This window comes from Amphiprion ocellaris, chromosome 10 (genome assembly GCF_022539595.1).
Source record: "Amphiprion ocellaris isolate individual 3 ecotype Okinawa chromosome 10, ASM2253959v1, whole genome shotgun sequence".
In the NCBI taxonomy this organism is placed as follows: Eukaryota; Metazoa; Chordata; class Actinopteri; family Pomacentridae; genus Amphiprion; species Amphiprion ocellaris.
In genome coordinates, this window is record NC_072775.1 from 3,596,629 (window position 1) to 3,617,128 (window position 20,500).

A 20,500-nucleotide genomic window follows, 5' to 3' on the forward strand; every position below is an offset into this window, starting at 1 on the left:
ACTCATAAACCTCAGCTGTCAGTTACAGACTGCTGCACTTAGTTTATTAGGTTACTGCATGTTTTTAGAAACCCCGAGTAAATTATATGCAATATTATCTATGGATTTATTGATTTAATCAGGAGAAATCCCATTGAGATTAAAAACCTCTTTTTCAAGGGAGTCCTGGCCAAGATAGGCAGCAGAAAATACAAAACACAGTTGCAAAATTAGACAGTTAAAACACAATTAAAACACTAGCAAAAAATCAAATAAAACAAAAGATTAAATTTACAAGAAAATGATGAAAAACAAGTGCATGTTGTGGAGTCGGCCTCAAGACCTCGCAGTTTGGATTTAAAAGCACTCTGTGAGATTAACTCAGTCAATTTCCAGTCTTTCTGCAACATATTCCATGCTAAAAGTGCAGAATAAACAAAAGCCTTTTTACCCAGTTCAGTACGCACACCTGGAACTGAAAGCAACAAATGATCTTGTGAACGGAGAGAATAAAGATCAGTGCTTTTCTGTGCAGTTAAGGAGCAAATGTAGATGAGCAGTAGCTCCAAGTATTGCCTTGTATATGAAAGTAAACAAATTACAGGTCCTTCGGATAAGTAAAGCAGGTCATCCCACCAGAGAGTAGAACTCACAGTGATGTGTCGACACGTAATAATTCATAATAAACCCCAGAGAATCATGGTACACAGACACTGAGCAGAAGCACTCACAGACAAAAACGTCTGATGGCAGAAATCACACACCTGATTGTTTTTACAATAATAAATGTAGTTTTGATTTGAAATAGTGCATAATTTGTGTACAACCACTAATTTTTGGTGTCTAATAGTAACTTAGAGCAGACTTCAGATGGATGTAGCTACTATACTGTGTACAGTTTACTGAATTCATTCCTCTCTAGTCCACCTGCCAGCTTTTCCAACCACATTGTCTTTAACAGCAGAATTTTAGTGAATTTAAAATCCACCGTAAATAGATAGATAGACAGATCCTTTTTTATACCTTTGGGGAAATTTGAGTATCCAGTAGGGATGTCTGATATTGGCTTTTCTGCAGATAACCGATATGCCGATATTGTCCAACTCTCAATTCCCGAATCCGATACCAACCAATACCGATATCTGTGGGCTATTTACCTAATTCTAGGTAACATCACGTATCTCCTGTGGTGGAATTAACACATAATGTCTCATTTTATTGTGATGCCCCATTGGATGCATTCTCAGATGCAACAATGATTTCCAAATGGAAACATTGTCTGAGCAAAACAAGAAAACTACTTCAACTTAAGTTACGGAAAAAATGCCATATTTATGTCATTAAAAAAAGCGTCTCAAACAACAGTTCACACTCTCCCTCCCTCTATGAGTTGGTAAGTACCGGCGAAATCCAGGCATCATTTTATCGGTTTTCATGATAGGCAAAAAAAACCCCAATAACGATATTGACCGATATTACATTTTTATGCCAATATCGGGCCGATATTATCAGTGGGCCGACAGTATTGGACATCCCTAATATCCAAATATCTTACATATATTTGTAATACAGGTCAATAAATGAAAAGGTGCAAAGGGTGCTATTAGAGTATAGATAAAGTATAAAAGCTCCTTGACTCATGGTGGACCCGGGACTATTGCACTATTCTCGCTGAGGTGTGGCAGCCAGCAGAGACAAAAAATGCATAAAATTCTATTGAAAAGGATGAAAATGCAGTCTCTATTAAAGGTCTTTCTGTTCATTTGTGTGTATGTGTTCCTTCTCAGGTGTTCAGTAAAATGGGAATCCCTCAGATCAGGAATCCTGAACTCCCACCAGCCAATGAGATGCCAGAATCTTACCACAGCCCGATCGCTCTGATTGGCTGCGGCCCTGCGTCCATCAGCTGCGCTTCTTTCCTGGCCCGTCTCGGATACGATAACGTCACCATCTTTGAGAAACAGAAGTACACTGGAGGGCTGAGGTATATATCAGAGCATTGTCACTGCAAATCAGAGAAAACCAGGTTTTTTATAAAGGCAAGACAAGTTTATAGAACAATTCATACACAAGGCAATTCAAGGTGCTTTATAATGGCAAAGAAATACATTCAGAAAAATGATTTAAACATAGACATCCAGTAAAATCATAGCAATAAAACCTAAAAGTAGACATTAAGATCAGAAAAGTGCATTAAAAGACAAACCAATACAGATAGAAAGTGCATTTAAAACAAGTTCACAGTGCTTTACAGTAAAAAACAAACAAACAAACAAACAACCCAAAAAGATTATGATTATCATTACATAGTAACCCAACAAGTTTAAATATTGGGGTAAAGAAAATACTAGTTCATCCGACTATAATAGTAAATTATGTATTTTGCAGAATCTTTTTAGCAGAAGCAGTGATATTTTTTTGCAAATTTTTAAAAGCAGCAAATAGAATAAACCAAATAGATGCTTGAACTTGATAAAGGTTCAGACGATTAGTTCAAGTACAGTCGGAAAGTTGAAAATCCAACAATTCTTTTCCTGTTTTCACAGTTTTTAGCTCTGACTAATGCTGTAATTGTGGTAATTTTAGTTTTTTTACTTCAAAGATAACCTGCCTTTCAAATCCACTGATGGTTTTGGGGTTCCAAGGGTTAAAAAGCACAAAAATATTCCGATTACTTATGAGAGAAATTGAATCTAATTCAAAGCAAAGTAGATTTAGTGTGTTTCCCAAAATATCAGTTTGTCTGAGATTAATCTGAAGCAGCTGTTGAGTCAAAAGCACAATGAAGGGAGTTAAAATGTCCAAAATACCAAAAAGAAAACATTCACAAATGCAAAAAAAGTGTAGATTTTCTTTAAAAGTTGTAGAAAAATTTGCAATTTATCTGAATAAATCAGCACAAGGCTAAGACCCTACAGAATTAATAATTATGGAGATAACTTTAATAATTTTGAACTAAAGTTATGATTCTACAAAAAATATACACAAAAACTCAGCAAATCCAAGAATTCCCTATGAGCAAGCTTTGTTTTTTGTTTTTTATGTGCATTGTTTGTGTTTTTTTTTGTTGTTGCTGTCTTGCTTTGTATTTTTATTTGAAGCTTGTAGAGTGTGATATTAGATTACATTGTGTAGCATGATTTAATATGATATTATGCAGCATAATTAAACTCTTTAATTAGAGCTGACGAGTTACTTGGCAGTAAAATGTTCAGTCATTTTCTGAATACGGTGTAATTTGGAGATTACTGTTAGACCTGATTATTGGTAGAAGTTCAAGGCTGCTAGAGGAGAATGTATGAGACAGTTTTAACACACTGTAAAATAAATATTCCTCCATGCAGCACATCAGAAATCCCTCAGTTCCGGCTTCCCTTTGAGGTCGTCCAGTTTGAAATCGATCTGATGAAAGACCTGGGAGTCAAGGTATCAGCTGTGGTGATCATTACTTACTGATGTACATCAAAATAAGAGTGACTGCATCCTGACAGTTCTGTTTACATGTGTGTCTGCAGGTGGTTTGTGAAAAGGGTTTAGGAGTTAATGGAATGACTCTGACGTCCCTGAAGAAGGACGGATTTAAGGCAGTCTTCATTGGAATCGGTGAGTTTTATTTTTCAGGTGTTATAAGTTGCTCTAAAGGAGTTAAAGTTGACCTCCACTACCGTTCAAATGTTTTCCATGAAAACTCCCATATATATTCAATTCATGCACTAATGTAACTGCACAAGGGTTTTCTAATCATCAATGAGCCTTTCAACACCATTAGCTAACACAATGTAGCATTAGAACACAGGAGTGATGGTTGCTGGAAATGTTCCTCTGTACCCCTATGGAGATATTCCATTAAAAATCAGCTGTTTCCAGCTACAATAGTCATTTACCACATTAACAATGTCTACACTGGATTTATCATTCATTTAATGTTGTCTTCATTGAAAAAAACACTTTTTCTTTCAAAAATACTGACATTTCTAAGTGACCCCAAACTCTTAAACGGTAGTGTTTGTTTGCACAAAGTTGTAACAGACTTCAAGTACATCAACAGTTTTGCAATATTCATGTTTTGTGTCTTACATTTGTGTATATCTGTGTTTATGCTTCCAGGTCTCCCTCAGGCCAACAGAGCGAAAATCTTCCAGGGTTTAACTATGGATCAAGGCTTCTTCACCTCTAAAGACTTCCTGCCAATGGTGGCTTCTGCCAGCAAGAAAGGTACCGAGGAGAGAAATCAGAAAAAAACAAAATAATGTATAAAAAACAGGTCAAAACTGTAAGTAATGCTTATATAAAAAATCTACATTTTTACAGGTATTTGTCTCAGAATTACACTATTTATTTAGTGTATTTAAAACAGTAAGAATATTGTTATTTTGTAAATATTTGCCATTATTTGACAGAAAAATATGTATATTAAGGATTACAAATTCGAAATAATAGTTTTAAACTGTTAACCGCTTATAGATTTCCCTATTTAGTTTATTATGGAGACATCTTGAGAATAAAAAACAAACAACAAACAAAAAAAACGGCAAAACTGTCCATTTTGTCCACATCAAAAGTCAATATTTTTACAAATAGTAGTTTGTTCTTTTAGACTGTGTGCTCATAAAATTACAGTTTTACTGTTTTTAAATCAGTATATATATATATATATATATATATATATATATATATATATATATATATATATATTGGTTTTACAAATTTCCAATCTGTAGTTCATGTCTTCTATGTAATTTTTACACTCTACAAAGTCATCCAACGGGCCGGATTAGACCCTCTGGGGGCCGGTTTTGGCATATGGGCCGCATGTTTGACACCCCTGGTTTAGACAGAACAGCCACTTTTATGTCACCAATTTTCCAGTGAACTACAGGAAAATCCTTCAGGAAAATGAGCAGATACACTATATTGCCAAAAGTATTCGCTCACCCATCCAAATAATCAGAATCAGGTGTTCCAATCACTTCCATGGCCACAGGTGTATAAAATCAAGCACCTAGGCTGCAGACTGCTTTTACAAACATTTGTGAAAGAATGGCTCGCTCTCAGGAGCTCAGTGAATTCCAGCATGGAACTGTGATAGGATGCCACCTGTGCAACAAATCCAGTCGTGACATTTCCTGGCTCCTAAATATTCCACAGTCAAATGTCAGCTGTATTATGAGAAAGTGGAAGTGTGTGGGAACAACAGCAACTCAGCCACCAAGTGGTAGGCCACATAAACTGACAGAGTGGGGTCAGTGGATGCTGAGGCGCATAGTGCCAAGAGGTCACCAACTTTCTGCAGAGTCAATCGCTACAGACCTTCAAACTTCATGTGGCCTTCAGATTAGCTCCAGAACAGTGCTTCAGCAGAGAGCTTCATGGAATGGGTTTCCATGGCCGAGCAGCTGCATCCAAGCAGCTGCTCGGCCATGGAACCCGACAGAACACCTTTGGGATGAATTAGAGCAGAGACTGAGAGCCAGGCCTTCTGGTCCAACATCAGTGTGTGACCTCACAAATGCGCTTCTGGAAGAATGGTCAAAATTTCCCATAAACCCACTCCTAAACCTTGTGGACAGCCTTCCCAGAAGAGTTGAAGCTGTTATAGCTGCAAAGGATGGACCGACATCATATTGAACCCCATGGATTAGAAATGGGATGTCACTTACGTTCATATGCGAGTCAAGGCAGGTGAGCGAATACTTTTGGCAATATAGTGTATGTGAACTCACAGAAAGGCCTCATAATGATGCTGAAAAATCCAGTCCTCATGCACTTTTTAGTCTGACAGGGGGACAATCCCGAGTCCTCAGAGTCTTTTAGTCTTATAAAAGATGTTTTAGCAGTAAGAGGTTCATGTGTAAGTCGTTTTATGTCCTCTACTCTCTGCCGTGTGTCTCAGGTATGTGTCAGTGTCGCTCCTCGCTGCCTGAGCTGAGGGGAGTTGTGATCGTTTTGGGTGCCGGAGACACGGCATTCGACTGTGCAACATCTGCCCTCCGCTGTGGAGCCAAGAGAGTTTACGTCTGCTTCAGGAAGGGATTCACCAACATCAGAGCTGTTCCTGAGGAGGTGAGGACACCAGACAGAAGGACGGATGGATGGACGGACGGACAGACTGATGGATGAATCTATGACTACATGGATATCTGTGTTTCCTCCTGTCAGATGGAGCTGGCTAAAGAGGAGCAGTGCGAGTTCCTGCCCTTCCTGTCTCCTCGTGAGGTCGTCATGAAGAACGGACGGGTTGCCGGGTTACAGTTCTGCCGCACCGAGCAGATGGAGGATGGTGATTGGCTGGAAGACGAGGACCAGATCGTCAGACTGAAGGCTGATTACATCATCAGTGCCTTTGGTTCGATGCTGAATGAACCTCAAGGTAACGAAGTCATTAGCTTGGATGGATGGATGGATGGATGGATGGATGGATGGATGGATGGATGGATGGATGGAATTGATGGATGGATGATGGATGGATGATGGATGGGATTGTATGCAATCATCATGGCTTGCTAGAAACTATGACAAACAATGAAAAAGGCCCAAACTTTACTGTATTTTTGCATTGCCACATAACAAATCTTGACTCTTCCACCTTTTCAGGTTTTAGGAATCTTTTGTGTGATGTTCTATTCTATCTAACTAGAACTTAGCTAGTCTTAATCATCTACCCCAGGGTTACTGCACAAAAATAATAAACCAAAATAGTAAAGTACAGATGGTCTGTCTGACTCCTGCAGACTTCCCTAACCAGGCAAGCATTAAAATGACCTCATGTAGCAACATCATCATGAGCAAACAAGGTCCTTGGAGGACAATTAACTGACTTAAAACTGAGCTTTAGATGAGTTATGGTACAGCTGACTCAAAGGCTGAAGCATAATGGGACACAACACGGATTTTAATGCAAAGAAGGATGGAATTTGATGAGTAAAGACAAAAAACAATACGTAGGGAGAAATAAAAGAGTGGTAAAGCTATAGAGACTCTTGGCAGGGGGCAGAGAAACACAGGCAAACCAACACAGGACACAAACTGACATGAAGCAGAAGGCGTTGCTACACGCTGACGTGTTTTTTATATGTTGCCTGTGTTTAGTTTCTGCTGCCATGGCTCCTGTGAAGCTGAACCGCTGGGGAACTCCAGAGGTGAACACCGACACCATGCAGACCAGCGAGCCCTGGGTGTTTGCAGGAGGAGACATCGCTGGTTTGGCAAACACCTCAGTGGAGTCTGTGAACGACGGCAAACAGGCCTCATGGCACATCCACAGATACATACAGGTAAACCTCCTCTCTGAACACATCTGGATTAACCGCCTGCTGTGTGCATTCAGTAGTTAGTTTTTAAAGGATCCTTGCTTTAACCCTCATGTCGTCCTATGGGTCAAATTTGACCCGTTTTAAAGTTTGAAAATGTGGAACAAAAATATATTTTCACAGTGAAACTTCTGATGTCCACATTTTCAACATTTTTGGGAAATCTTGGAACATTTTTTGGTGGAAAAAACGAAAAGTTAAAAATGTTTCATAAGAACATTCACATAAAAATCAACCAAAATCCAGCAAAATTCACTGGATTTTGGTTGATTTTTATGTGAATGTTCTTAAGAGAACATTAGAAGTTTTACTGATATATATGGAATCACTTTAGATATTTGTAGGATTTTTTTTGGAAGATGTCCTTATTTATGGGCACCAAAAAATATTGTTTCCTTGTCTGAAAAAAATCCAAAAATTCAGCAAAAAAATTCCCAAAATTTCTGAAAAAAAAACCTTGCAAAACCTTCAGGAAGAAAATTCCAATAATTCCTTAAAAGTTTCCCTTAAAAGTTTTATTTAAAAAAAAAAAAAAAAATCCCCCAAATTTGGCAAGAAAATTGTTGTAAATATTTTCAAAAAATGAGTAAAAATCTTCAAAAAAATGATTACATATATCAGTAACACTTCTAATATTTTCTTTAAGAACATTCACATACAAATCAACCAAAATCCAATGAAATTCGCTGGATTTTGGTTGAGTTTTTTGTGAATGTTCTTAAACATTTTTAACTTTTTTTTTCCACCAAAAAAATTTTCAAAGATTTCCCAAAAATGTTGAAAATGTGGACATCAGAAGTTTCAATGTGAAAATAGATTTTTTTTTCTCACATTTTCAAACTTTAAAACGGGTCAATTTTGACCCGCAGGACGACACGAGGGTTAAGATAAAATAACCCAGTATTAGTTCAAATCTGAGTGTCCTCTTCCTTCCTTCTGCAGTCGCTGCATGGACAGACAGTGGATCCCGTCCCAAAGCTGCCGTTGTTCTACAGCGCTATAGATCAGGTGGACATCAGCGTTGAGGTTTGTGGAATAAAGTTTCCAAACCCGTTCGGCCTGGCCTCTGCTCCTCCCACCACCAGCACCGCCATGATCAGGAGAGCCTTTGAGCAGGGATGGGGCTTCGCTCTCACCAAGACGTTTGGACTGGACAAGGTACGGCACACACTGAAGATGTACCAAACACAGAGTCACACACCGGAAACCCAGAAATAAAGGTGTGAATGTGTCCCTGCAGGACCTGGTGACCAACGTGTCTCCTCGTATTGTGCGTGGAACCACCTCAGGTCACGTCTACGGACCTGGACAGGGTTCTTTCCTCAACATCGAGCTCATCAGTGAGAAGACGGCGGCCTACTGGTGCCAGACGGTCGCTGAGCTGAAGAAAGACTTCCCCGACAACGTGAGCTGAACGTCATTCTTTTATGGATTTCACGATCTCAGGAATAAACTGATTTATACTGTCGGTACTCTGTTATTCATGAACATCTTGTGAATTATTATTAATGATTGATGTACAGTAATGGAACCTTGTTTTCTTCAATTTCGTGTTCATTTTAATGCCTGCTACAACTAAAGGTACATTTGTTTGGACAAATATAACAAAACAGCTCATAAGAGTTTAATTTCAGAGCTGATAGACATTTTCCATAGTTTTCTTGATAATAACCAAAATCACTTGAGTTCTTCCATCCATATCTATGGCATTGTTCTGCCAAAAACAGCTTTTAGGATTCCATGTTTTCTTTTGTCTGTTTTAGTCTCATGATCCACACAGGTTTAGTGGTACTGTTGCCTCCCTGACTTCGCAGACAGGGGGCAGCTGGTTTTCTGTCCTCTCTACGTGTGATGCTGTGATAAAGAATAGAGGAGGCACACACGTTGAGCTGACGTTAGCTTCACAACAGGAAGGTTTATTCTTCTTTGAATAACCAATAATACAATGACAGTAGTTTAATTCAACTCATTTTCTTGAAATATGAAACAACCATGGGCTCTCTTGTTCTTAACTCCATTGATTTTTAACATTGCCCATGAAAACTAGTAAATGAATTAGTTTTAACCATTTTTTAACATAAGTTTTTTACAGTGTTATTCTAACCATATGAAATGTATTTTTAACATACCAGCAATATACCCGCTGTTATTCTTGTTTCATTCGTTACAAAACAATTGCATCTTTTCTATAAAACAACATATTTATCTCCTAACCAATTAAAGAGTACAATGCTCCTTTAATGACATTTGCAATGACACTAACTAAGCACATAAACAACTGGCAATGATTCAGCGTGTAACTTTACAACATATTACTTCTGGTGTTGCCATTAAACCTCATAAATGTGCATTTAGCTGCACAATTTACTGTACAGGATTAGCTTTTCCCACACGCGCTTCCACACTAGTCAAGTCCGTTAGCATTAGCGCGATTAGCGAACGACCAATAAATCCCTTCTTACACACAATTCTCTTAACAAACCGTTTCCTTTACTACCATGTGCAAACTCTTTAATAAGCGACATTTTCTACTGTTAAAGTCTGCAATGTATATTCATTTTAAGCATGTTTACTGATCTGTGATAAAGAATAGAGGAGGCACACACGTTGAGCTGACGTTAGCTTCACAACAGGAAGGTTTATGCTTCCTCTGTGTGCCAAAACACTACTCTTTACCTGCGCGATAGACGCCCTCTATCGGCTGGGTGTGGAATAGCGCTCTAGTAAGTGAAGCTGCACTGAAACCACAGGAGTGATCAAATCAATAAAAATAATGCAAACACAAAAAAATAACAATAGGGGTGCCTGTTTTCACTTCATCAGTTTGAACACTTCATTTTACTTCCTACTTTATTTCTGAAGTCAATTATTTTCACCTCTCTACAGTACCAGGCATTGAAATGAACAAGAACTTGAAGAAAACAAGCTTGGTCTAATCATTTTTTTCCATGACTGTATTTTAGTTTTCCTTTTTCTGTATTGTTTAATTTTAAATCATTCTTATATTCTATTTATCAGATTTTTAGCCACAATGGTTAATTGTTCTCGTTATTTCATCTTTGTCTTTTTTCTGTAACCTTTTTTTTTTTTTTTAAATTCTCTTCATTTTTTTTGTTTTATTTCTAGTGTATATTGCTCCATGATATATTTGACTTTAGGTTTTAGTGGCATTTGCGTGTATTGGATGAGATGGTTCAGGCTTTCATTGCACAAGCAGTTTGTAAAGTGATTAGGAATCTGTACACACTGACTAGAAATAATACTAAATTAAATTGCACAAAATAGAAAATTATGGTGGTGGTGCTTGTTGAAGAGATGAAAGACCTTAAATTTGTAGTTTCTATACCAACTGAAAAAGAGGTTCCTGAGCATTTGTTTGTGGGTTGAATTTACAAAACACTTAGAGTTTAGTTAGTAACATTTTTTTACATCCCCATAGTGAGATGCATCTTTCACCCAAGTTTTATTGAAGTCATTGTGTCTGGAGTATTATGTGTAGTTGAAAGACAAACAGACCAATAAATAGTTGTATGCGACTTTCGTTGAGGGTCTAGATGGTGGTGGATGTTAGAAGTCTTGTGTTTCCCTGTGTCTCTGTCAGGTGGTGATCTCTAGCATAATGTGCAGTTACAACAAGGAAGACTGGACCGAACTCGCCAAGATGGCCGAGGTGAGAAAACCCACAAGCTGTTAGATCAACAATGAACATGCATAGTATAACCATGGTGGAATCGGTACATGAAGGTAAAAATGGAAAAAAAAATCTGTGTTTAGGAGTCTGGAGCAGATGCACTGGAGCTGAACCTGTCCTGTCCTCATGGGATGGGAGAACGAGGCATGGGACTGGCCTGTGGACAGGTAGAAACACAACTCAAAGGTTTTTATGGATTGTTACGACGCAACCGCTAGAGTCAGCTGGGTGTAACAAGAGCAACCAGTTGTCATTGGTTAAGTCAGTGACAGAAGTAACACTGGAAAAATGCTCCTCTCAAAACAAGAAAAAAACAACACTTATTTCAAGGAACTTTTATCTTGAAATAAGTGAAAAATCTGCCAATAGAACAAGTGAAAAATGGCTTGGTAAGATTTCTTTACATAAGAATGATATTTAGAAAATTGAGATCTTAAAATTAGCTGGAAAACTTGTTTTAAGCTCTATTTTACCAGCATTGTCGAGCTTAGGTGTCTTAAAATAAGCCAGACATGCTAAAAAAAATAGCAGTTTTTCATTCAAAAATAGATTTGTTTTCATGTAACCTCCTAATTTGAGATGTATTAAACTTATTTTGAGTTTCCTTGTAAAATTCAACTCAAAACAAGATCATTTCAAGATTGTTTGACTTAAGATATTTAAGATGCATTGTCTTAAAACAAGTCCCTCCATCTGCTGAAATGTCTCTTGTTAAGTGAATTTATCTTAAATCAAGTGGAATGAGACATTTTGACTAAAAATAAGACAAATAGACTTGGTAAGATTTTGAGTTTTTGCAGTGCACAAAAGTGGTCAAACAAAGGAAAACAGGGCTGGTGGATGCTGCTAAATCAAAGAACCAAATAAAACCAACCATCTATGGAACCTACAAAACACAACGACTGAAGCAGCACCAGGGCAAACTGGTCACATTAAATCTCAGCCACCCTGACTGAGCGTTTTGTTGCAGATTTATACTCTCCAGATGTGATGATGGTTGTGGCCAGTTGGATGAAGGTGGGTGGAGGCCCAATCAGACGGGTCGGGAGGCGGGGAGAGCAAAGGCTGGAGTGCAGGTCTTCATCTCCAGACTCATTAGCTGAGATGACTGTCAGCTGGGGTTCTAGAGAGGATCTCAAACCAGCCACAGCTGGGCCTACACAGACCATCTCCCTGTACAAAGGCCTAAAAGAAAATCCACCACAGAAGCAAGACGGCACGCAACCACCAGTGGCCGTAGCATGGATGCTTTGTGTTTTTCAAAATGATTTTCACACATTAAAAATTCCTGCTTCTGATCCAACAGTTTGCGCTCAACTAAATGTATAATTGTGGTTTTAAATTATTAAATGGCAAAACAAAAGAACTGAACAAATATGAAAGCAAAATGCAGGCAACTACAGAAAGAAGAGGATATATTTAACCCTCTGCTGTCCTCATTTACAGGCACCAAAAAATATTTTTCCTTGTCTGAAAAAATACAAAAATTCAGCAAAAACATTCCCCAAATTTGCAAAATATTCAGAAGATTCCAACAATTCCTTAAAAGTTTTATTTTTAAAAAATCCCCCAAATTTGGCAAGAAAATTCTTTTAAATACTTACTGACTCTGCCAGCTTTTATAACTCTTATCCAGGTTGTTTTCTCCTGACTAGATCCTTGCTTGTGTTGTATCTACTCTCAGATGTACGTTGCTCTGGGTAAAAGCGTCTGCTAAATGAAATTGTAGAATTGTTGTATATTAGAAACAGGTTGGATATCGCACATATTTATCACACAGCTGAAACTTAATCAAACAAAACCAACACTTTGAAATACATTTGTGCATTTGTTGTGCCACTAGGACCCAGTGTTGGTGCGTAACATCTGCCGCTGGGTGCGTGCAGCCATTTCCATCCCCTTCTTTGCCAAACTGACACCAAATGTCACCAATATCGTCGACATCGCCAAGGCTGCCCATGAAGGTTAACACACTTCACCACAACCTGCTGCTGATTTATCATTTTACACTGTTTAGCACAAACAATTTAAAACCCACAATGCAGGATGTAATGAAGGAATATCAGACAGCTCTTAACAAGCCTGTAAATGCTGTATTCAAGGTGGAGCAGACGGAGTCACAGCCACCAACACAGTCTCAGGCATGATGGGACTGAAGGCTGACGGTTCTCCCTGGCCAGGTGTTGGCGTGGGCAAACGCACCACCTATGGAGGCGTGTCTGGTAAGTACAGATTCCCACAGATATGATATGACATGACATGAAATTAAATCAGCCAAAATGTAAGATTGTTTCAGGTGTTTCATTGAGTTCATCATGAATAATTTAAAGCTATAGGAGTCATTGGAAACTTAAAACTGACATGATATCTGTGGTCTTTACAAGTGTACCTTAACTTAAACTCACAGACTTTTAGGAGATTGTTCTGGAGTGCAATAATACTCTTTGCTCATGGGTCTGTATTTGGGTCAATATGTAACCATGAGACTTTTTGTAACATAGCTGACAGGTATCATAGTTGAAATTTTTGCTGTTTTCAGGTCTAAAATCAACATGGCCACCTATAACCAAACACCACACGGCATTTTTACACAAAGATTCTTCTAAATATTATATATACAATTGAATAAAATTGCAATTGAAAGTTATTTCTAAAGATATTGTAGTAAACCTATTGACTACTTTATATTAAATAACTCAGAAAGCCTTGGAGTCTTGCCAGTCTTTTCTTCAGGAGGAAATGACATCATGTGGAGCAGGTCATGTGATCTGGAATTAACACACTTCCTTGAGAGGTGTTTTTGGAATGAGGAACTTAGTTGAAAGTGATTTCTGGGACACAGATGCAATTTGTTATTTTCCATATAAAATGTGATATATTGCCAAAAAAGAAATATCTGTCATGATTATCTCAACTTAATAAAAAGAACACAATCAAAACATTTTTGAATAAGCTCATTTTATTATTGTTTAGCTAATTAGAAGGTGGTTGAGATTAAATTCAGACGGTTATTTAGTTGACATTTTAGTGAAATCCAGTCCTTTTTTTTTATGAATAACTGTTTGTTTCCATGATAAGTATAGAATTTGTAAAGACATGATCATAATGAACACAAAAAACATTAGTTTTTTTTTACTTGTAATAAAAATGTATGCTGGATATATCCCATGGACTTCAAAAGTCTCTCAATTATATATTGACCCATTTAGTTATTTGACCTCAAAAACCAACAAAAACTAGAATTATGGGCTAATCTGGGGATTATTTTCTGATTAACTAACTGATTAATAAAAATTGTAGTAAGAAATGTCTATTAAAATCACCCAGCACTTTTGTAAGTTTTGTAAGTTTAGTTTTGTCCAACTACAACCAAATCCACAAATATAACAATCAAAACCAACTATAAAATGTGTTAATGAATAAAGATATTTTAGAAGTAAAGCATATTGGATGTTTCAGGCATTTTACAGGAAGAATTTACGTTGGCAGTTCTTTAAAAAAAAAAAAAGCTAGTAATGTTTTTTTCAAGGGACTAATTGTTTCATTTCTACCTGTATTTACTGTTACTGAAAGAAACTGTACTGTGTTTGTATCTAGAGATCTTAATCAGTCATAATAAATAGAAATAGTCCAGGAATAAGTACAGTATTTCATTGTATCGTTGGAGTTGCACCTAAAGAACATGTGTTACCATTCATACACATGCATAGTCCTTGAATAGATGTTGGTATTAATGATGTGTGCAGGTAACGCCATCAGGCCCATCGCACTCAGAGCTGTGTCGGCCATCGCCAGAGCGATTCCTGGTTTCCCTATTCTGGCCACCGGAGGTATCGACTCAGCAGAGACTGGACTGCAGTTCCTCCATGCTGGAGCCTCAGTCTTACAGGTCAGAACAGAGTTAATGGGACTTGTCTTCTCATAACAACAAATTGTGAAACTGAAAATCACACAATCATAAAAGAGGACTTTGGTCAAGACACACTGTTTAAATCTGTTGATATAATGGAAACTGTCACACCGGCCAAGAACAGCATTTTGTTTGTGTGTTGAGTGTGTTAGAGAGTGTTATTTTTCCACTTTATGTGGCCAGAAAATGTTAATTTTATATATATACTTGTATTCCTGTCACTTTTATTTCCTTGTTATTGTTGTCATCAGTGTATACCTCTGACCTGTATATCAATATCTGCATTCAAACCTAATTTCCTGCTGGATAATAATCAAGTTGAATCATAACAGTTGAAAAAGACAGTCTAAATATTACAAGGCATGCCTAGTGAATAAAAGAGCTAATATGAATTTGTAGTTAAATGTGACTGAAAAGCATCTGTTGTCAATATGTCTAGATCCATCAGACCAAACATGAAAGGAATGGAAACTGTAGGTTTTTTTGGTTAGGTTGGTCTGTTGTTGATGAACATCTGTCTCTCTGTGTCTGATTCCAGGTGTGTAGTGCAGTTCAGAACCAGGACTTCACAGTGATTGAGGATTACTGCGTCGGTATGTAAATGCGTTTCTGTATTTTGTACCACTTTGAGGTATTTAAATGATACGATCAGACCATCAGAGTGGAATTCTGTGTTTAGGTCTGAAGGCCTTGTTGTACCTGAAGAGCCTGGAGCTGAAGGACTGGGACGGTCAGTCTCCTCCAACAGAGAAACACCAGAAGGGAAAACCAGTTCCCAGACTGGAGGATCTGGTCGGACAGGTACAGTAATGTAACAGTGACTACTGATGCAGTTAGTGGTGCTAGTGATCCATCCATCCATCCATCCATCCATCCATCCATCCATCCATCCATCCATCCATCCACTCATTAATGCTATCTATACATCTATTAATTCCATCTATCCATCTATTAATTCCATTATCCATTCATCCATCCATCCATCCATCCATCCATCCATCCATCCATCCATCCATCCATCCATCCATCCACCAATTAATGCTATCTATCCATCTATTAATCCCATCCATCCATCCATCCATCCATCCAGCCATCCATCCATCCATCATCCATCCATCCATCCATCTATCCATCCATCCATCCATCCATCCATCCATCCATCCATCCACCCATTAATGCTATCTATCCATCTATTAATTCCATCCATCCATTAATTCCATCATCCATTCATCCATCATCCATCCATCATCCATCCATCTGTCCATCCATCCATCCATCCATCCATCTATTAATTCCATCCATCTATTAATTCCATCCATCCATCATCCATCCATCCATCCATCCATCCATCCATCCATCCACCCATTAATGCTATCTATCCATCTATTAATTCCATCCATCCATCTATTAATTCCATCATCCATTCATCCATCATCCATCCATCATCCATCATCCATCCATCTGTCCATCCATCCATCCATCTATTAATTCCATCCATCTATTAATTCCATCCATCCATCATCCATCCATCCATCATCCATCATCCATCCATCTATCCACCACTTATTCCTCATTAGGGTTGCGGGGGTCTGGAGTCTATCCCAGCTGACTTAGGGTGACGGCAGGATACACCCTGGACAGGTCACCAGTTTATCACGGGGCTACATATAGAGACACACAGTCACACTCACATTCACACCTGCAGACAGTTTAGAATCACCAATTAACCTGAACATTTTTTGGACTGTGGGAGGAAACTAGTAAACTATATTAGCAAAAAACTGATTCACAAATGTTTGGTTAAATGTTTAACTTAATGTGTGTGTGCAGAGCCTCCCTAGCTTTGGTCCATACCTGAAGCAGAAGAAAGACGCCATTTCAATGTACAAGAAACAGCTCAGAGAAGCTGGTGTAACGGATGTAGTCGAAACCAGCATCAGCAAAGTCAGGACGCCCAAAAAACCTGTTCCAGCTGTCAAGGTGTGGCACACATTCATTACTTATTACATCATTCAGTGCTTTGAAGTTTTGGAAGGGTGCTTTAATAATTGCTTTTCAACACTGAGTTCTGGTCAATTTAATTAGGCTTTTTTTGGCAAGAATTTCAGAAAAAAGGGTTGTAAATGTCAAAGTGACACCACATTTCTGAAGCTTGTAACTCCTTCAGAGGAGTCATAGGTGTCTTGGTGGCCTCCCTCACTAATCTCTTTTTTACACAGTCACTCAAAGACAGTCTGCTCGCTAATTATATCCAGGAGTACAGATTCAGCAGGAACTGGACCTTCCAGATACAGGTGACTTTATACTACAGTCACACTGGCTGCACTCAGATGATCTTCATTCACTAATTGTGTGACTTCTAGCACCAAGTGGCTGCAGTTGTGTTAAATAAAGTAAGTCACTTTAAAGGAGGTGAACGCTTATGCAAGTTTTTATTTGGCATTACTTTGTAGAAATATGTTTTCACTTTGACATGAAAGAATCTTTTTTGTAAATTCTTGCCAAAAACAGACTAAATTGACAAGCCATAAAAGGAGAAAACTTCCAAGAGAGGTGAATGCTTTTTATAGGAACTGTAATGTATCAAGCTTTAGTAAACGGCTGTGCTTTATGTGTGGTGATTGGCTGTGTTTGTAGGATGTGATAGCCAGAGCGCTGCGCCACATTGGAGCCTACCAGGAGCTTAACAACATGGAGCAGGTATGCAGGTTTTACCCAGATACCGTCGCCAAAGCATATTCTAAGTATTACATCATTTATTTGAACCAAAATAAATAAGCAGAAGGCCAAAAACCATGAATGAAATGAACGTTTTTTGGTGTTTTCAAAATCTTGACCCAAGCTGTCTTGCAATATTCATCATAATAACCCTCATGTTGTCCTGCGGGTCAAAATTGACCCGGTTTAAAGTTTGAAAATGTGGAAAAAAAAAATATTTTCAAAGTGAAATTTCTGATGTCCACATTTTCAACATTTTTGGCAAATATTTGAACATTTTTTGGTGGAAAAAAGAAATGTTAAAAATGTTTTTTTAAGAAAAATCAACCAAAATCCAGCGAATTTCGCTGGATTTTGGTTGATTTTTTTGTGAATGTTCTTAAAGAAAATGTGTGGAGTTTTACTGATATATATGTAATCACTAGATATTTTTAGGGGTTTTTTGGGGAAAATTTTTACTCATTTTTTAAAAAAATATTTACAAGAATTTTCTTGCCAAATTTGGGAGATTTTTTTTAAAATAAAACTTTCAAGGGAAGCTTTTAAGGAACTTTTATTGGAATTTTCTTCCTGAAGGTTTTGCAAATTTTCAGAAACTTGGGGAATTTTTTGGCTGAATTTTTGGATTTCTTTCAGACGAGGAAACAATATTTTTTGGTGCCCATAAATGAAGACAACAGGAGGGTTAAACTGTCAAGTTTCACTGTAATTAATAAGAGTAAAGGAAGCTACCAGTGGTTGTTGTTGTCTTATATAAGGTTGCGATATAAACTAGTAAGATAAAGTAGCGACACCTAAATTGATTCATATAAAAGATTGCAAACTTTAAAAAAATAGACATACATAGGCTGAGTATAAGAATCGCTTCCTGTTGTGTTCTCAGGTCCAGGCCCTCATAGATGAAGAAATGTGCATCAACTGTGGTAAATGTTACATGACCTGCAATGACTCTGGATACCAGGTATGTCTCTCTGTCTCTGCTTCCGTTTTTAAAACTAGTTTTTAAGGTTTATGTGTCGTGTAAGGTGACTCTCTTATCGTCCTCTCAGGCTATAATGTTCGACCCGGAGACCCACCTTCCCTTCGTCACCGACAGCTGTACAGGCTGCACTCTGTGCCTCAGTGTCTGTCCCATCATAGACTGCATCAAGATGGTCACCAGAACGACGCCCTACAAACCCAAGAGGGGCGTACCCATTAGTCCTGTCTGCTGAAGGGAAAACTTTCCACCTATTTTATAATAGAGATCAGATATTACTAAGTTTGGTTTGGTAAAAGTGCTGTCAACACTGTGTCTCAGTAACGTAGAAATCATCAAAGCATGTTGGTCTTGTTAATAAAGAAGGTCAGGTAACATGGACTAAATATGTTTATGTTAGTATAATGTTCGCTGAGAAGCAGACAACTCTACAGCAATTGTATAAATTTCTTATTAATTTAACTAACTTGTGTGCACATCATTTCTAATTAAAAGGGCATTTTCTGTCTGTTTAATGCAGTAATGTGAAACTAAATGCATTCCTGATATTTCCATGAACTAAATAAAGCTCTTCTGGTGCCGTCTGTACATTGCAACTAAGAGGAATCTTGTAGTGATTATTACACACAGTAATAGGGAGCAGGACGTGTCTCTGTAACTTTGTGATAACTTTTATTAGAAATTAGCAAATGTCCAACTGTATAATCTTTATAATCTGTTACAAAAAGTGTTATCAGTAGCAAAAACGGAAGCATTAAACGTAACATGAAGCATTACGCAAAATGTGTGATACTGTTTCATTTCTACACAGCCGTGCATCTATTCAAATGCATGATAAGACAGATGATACATGCAAAGTACAACTAACATGGAAACTAATTATAGTTTACTGCTATGCTGTACGGCTCTGGCATTAAATATACTACATATATAGCTGATGGTAAAATTCAAAAATATGTAGATGAGCAAATCAAGTATAGTGAGGGTGATGCAGAGTTGATTGGGGGAAATGGGCAGCTGGAAGCAGTGGGCTGGAGGAAGGTCAGCAGCAGCATCCCACAGATGGAGATTAGGCCAGTAGGTGGGAGAACAACCACAGATCTGAAGCATCCAGCTCTGGGACCAGGGACACTCGGAGAAAGGACACAGGGAGAAACAGAGTGAGAGTAATGCAATAATGGTATATATATATTAAATATAATGCTAGATAGAGAAGGGCTCAGTGCATCCAGAGAGGTTCCCCAGCAGTCTAGGCCTATAGCAGCATAACTAGGGGCAAACTAAAGGGACGTCAAGAGGGGAAGTCAGTTGTGCAAATGAAAACACCAGCTCACCCCGTCAGGGTCACCCAGTCAGTCCTAACTATAAGCTTTGTCAAAAAGGAAGGTTTTAAGCCTGGTCTTAAAAATAGAGAGGATGTCCGCCTCCCAAACCCAAACTGGGAGCTGGTTCCACAGGAGAGGTGCCTGATAACTGAAGGCTCTGCCTCCCATTCTACTTTTAGAGATTCTAGGAACAACAAGTAAGCCTGCAGTCTGAGAGCGAAGAGTTCTGCTAGGATAATATGGTACTATCAGGTCTTTAAGATATGATGGAGATCTGTTGTTAAGAGCTTTATATGTCAGAAGAAGGATTTTGAATTCTATTCTAGATTTAACAGGGAGCCAATGAAGAGAAACCAATATAGGAGAAATATGATCTCTCTTGCTAACTCCCGTCAGTACTCTGGCTGCAGCGTTTTGGATCAGCTGTAGATGTTTCAGAGAGCTATTGGGACAACCTGATAATAAGGAATTACAGTAGTCAAGCCAAGAAGTAACAAATGCATGGACTAGTTTTTCAGCATCACTCTGAGGCAGGATGTTCCTGATTTTTACAGTATTTCTCAGATGGAAAAAGGAAGACCTTCCCAG

General features: G+C 38.1%; 1 protein-coding gene across 1 annotated transcript in view; it reads left to right on the plus strand.

The window, feature by feature from the left end:
* The window catches only part of dpydb (dihydropyrimidine dehydrogenase b), a 25,359-nt gene extending 5,989 nt beyond the window's left edge, over positions 1–19,370 (plus strand). The window contains exons 6-25 of the mRNA XM_023290864.3: positions 1,767–1,963; positions 3,324–3,405; positions 3,495–3,582; positions 4,087–4,194; positions 5,873–6,042; positions 6,139–6,349; positions 7,069–7,253; positions 8,232–8,447; positions 8,530–8,694; positions 10,891–10,959; positions 11,064–11,147; positions 12,824–12,944; positions 13,083–13,202; positions 14,727–14,869; positions 15,429–15,483; positions 15,570–15,691; positions 16,721–16,870; positions 17,528–17,590; positions 18,492–18,569; positions 18,658–19,370. Of these exons, the coding sequence (XP_023146632.1) occupies positions 1,767–1,963; positions 3,324–3,405; positions 3,495–3,582; positions 4,087–4,194; positions 5,873–6,042; positions 6,139–6,349; positions 7,069–7,253; positions 8,232–8,447; positions 8,530–8,694; positions 10,891–10,959; positions 11,064–11,147; positions 12,824–12,944; positions 13,083–13,202; positions 14,727–14,869; positions 15,429–15,483; positions 15,570–15,691; positions 16,721–16,870; positions 17,528–17,590; positions 18,492–18,569; positions 18,658–18,822 (2,592 nt within the window). The 3' untranslated portion in view covers positions 18,823–19,370. The remainder of the gene's footprint in view (positions 1–1,766; positions 1,964–3,323; positions 3,406–3,494; positions 3,583–4,086; positions 4,195–5,872; positions 6,043–6,138; positions 6,350–7,068; positions 7,254–8,231; positions 8,448–8,529; positions 8,695–10,890; positions 10,960–11,063; positions 11,148–12,823; positions 12,945–13,082; positions 13,203–14,726; positions 14,870–15,428; positions 15,484–15,569; positions 15,692–16,720; positions 16,871–17,527; positions 17,591–18,491; positions 18,570–18,657) is intronic.
* The last annotated feature ends 1,130 nt before the right edge of the window (positions 19,371–20,500 follow it).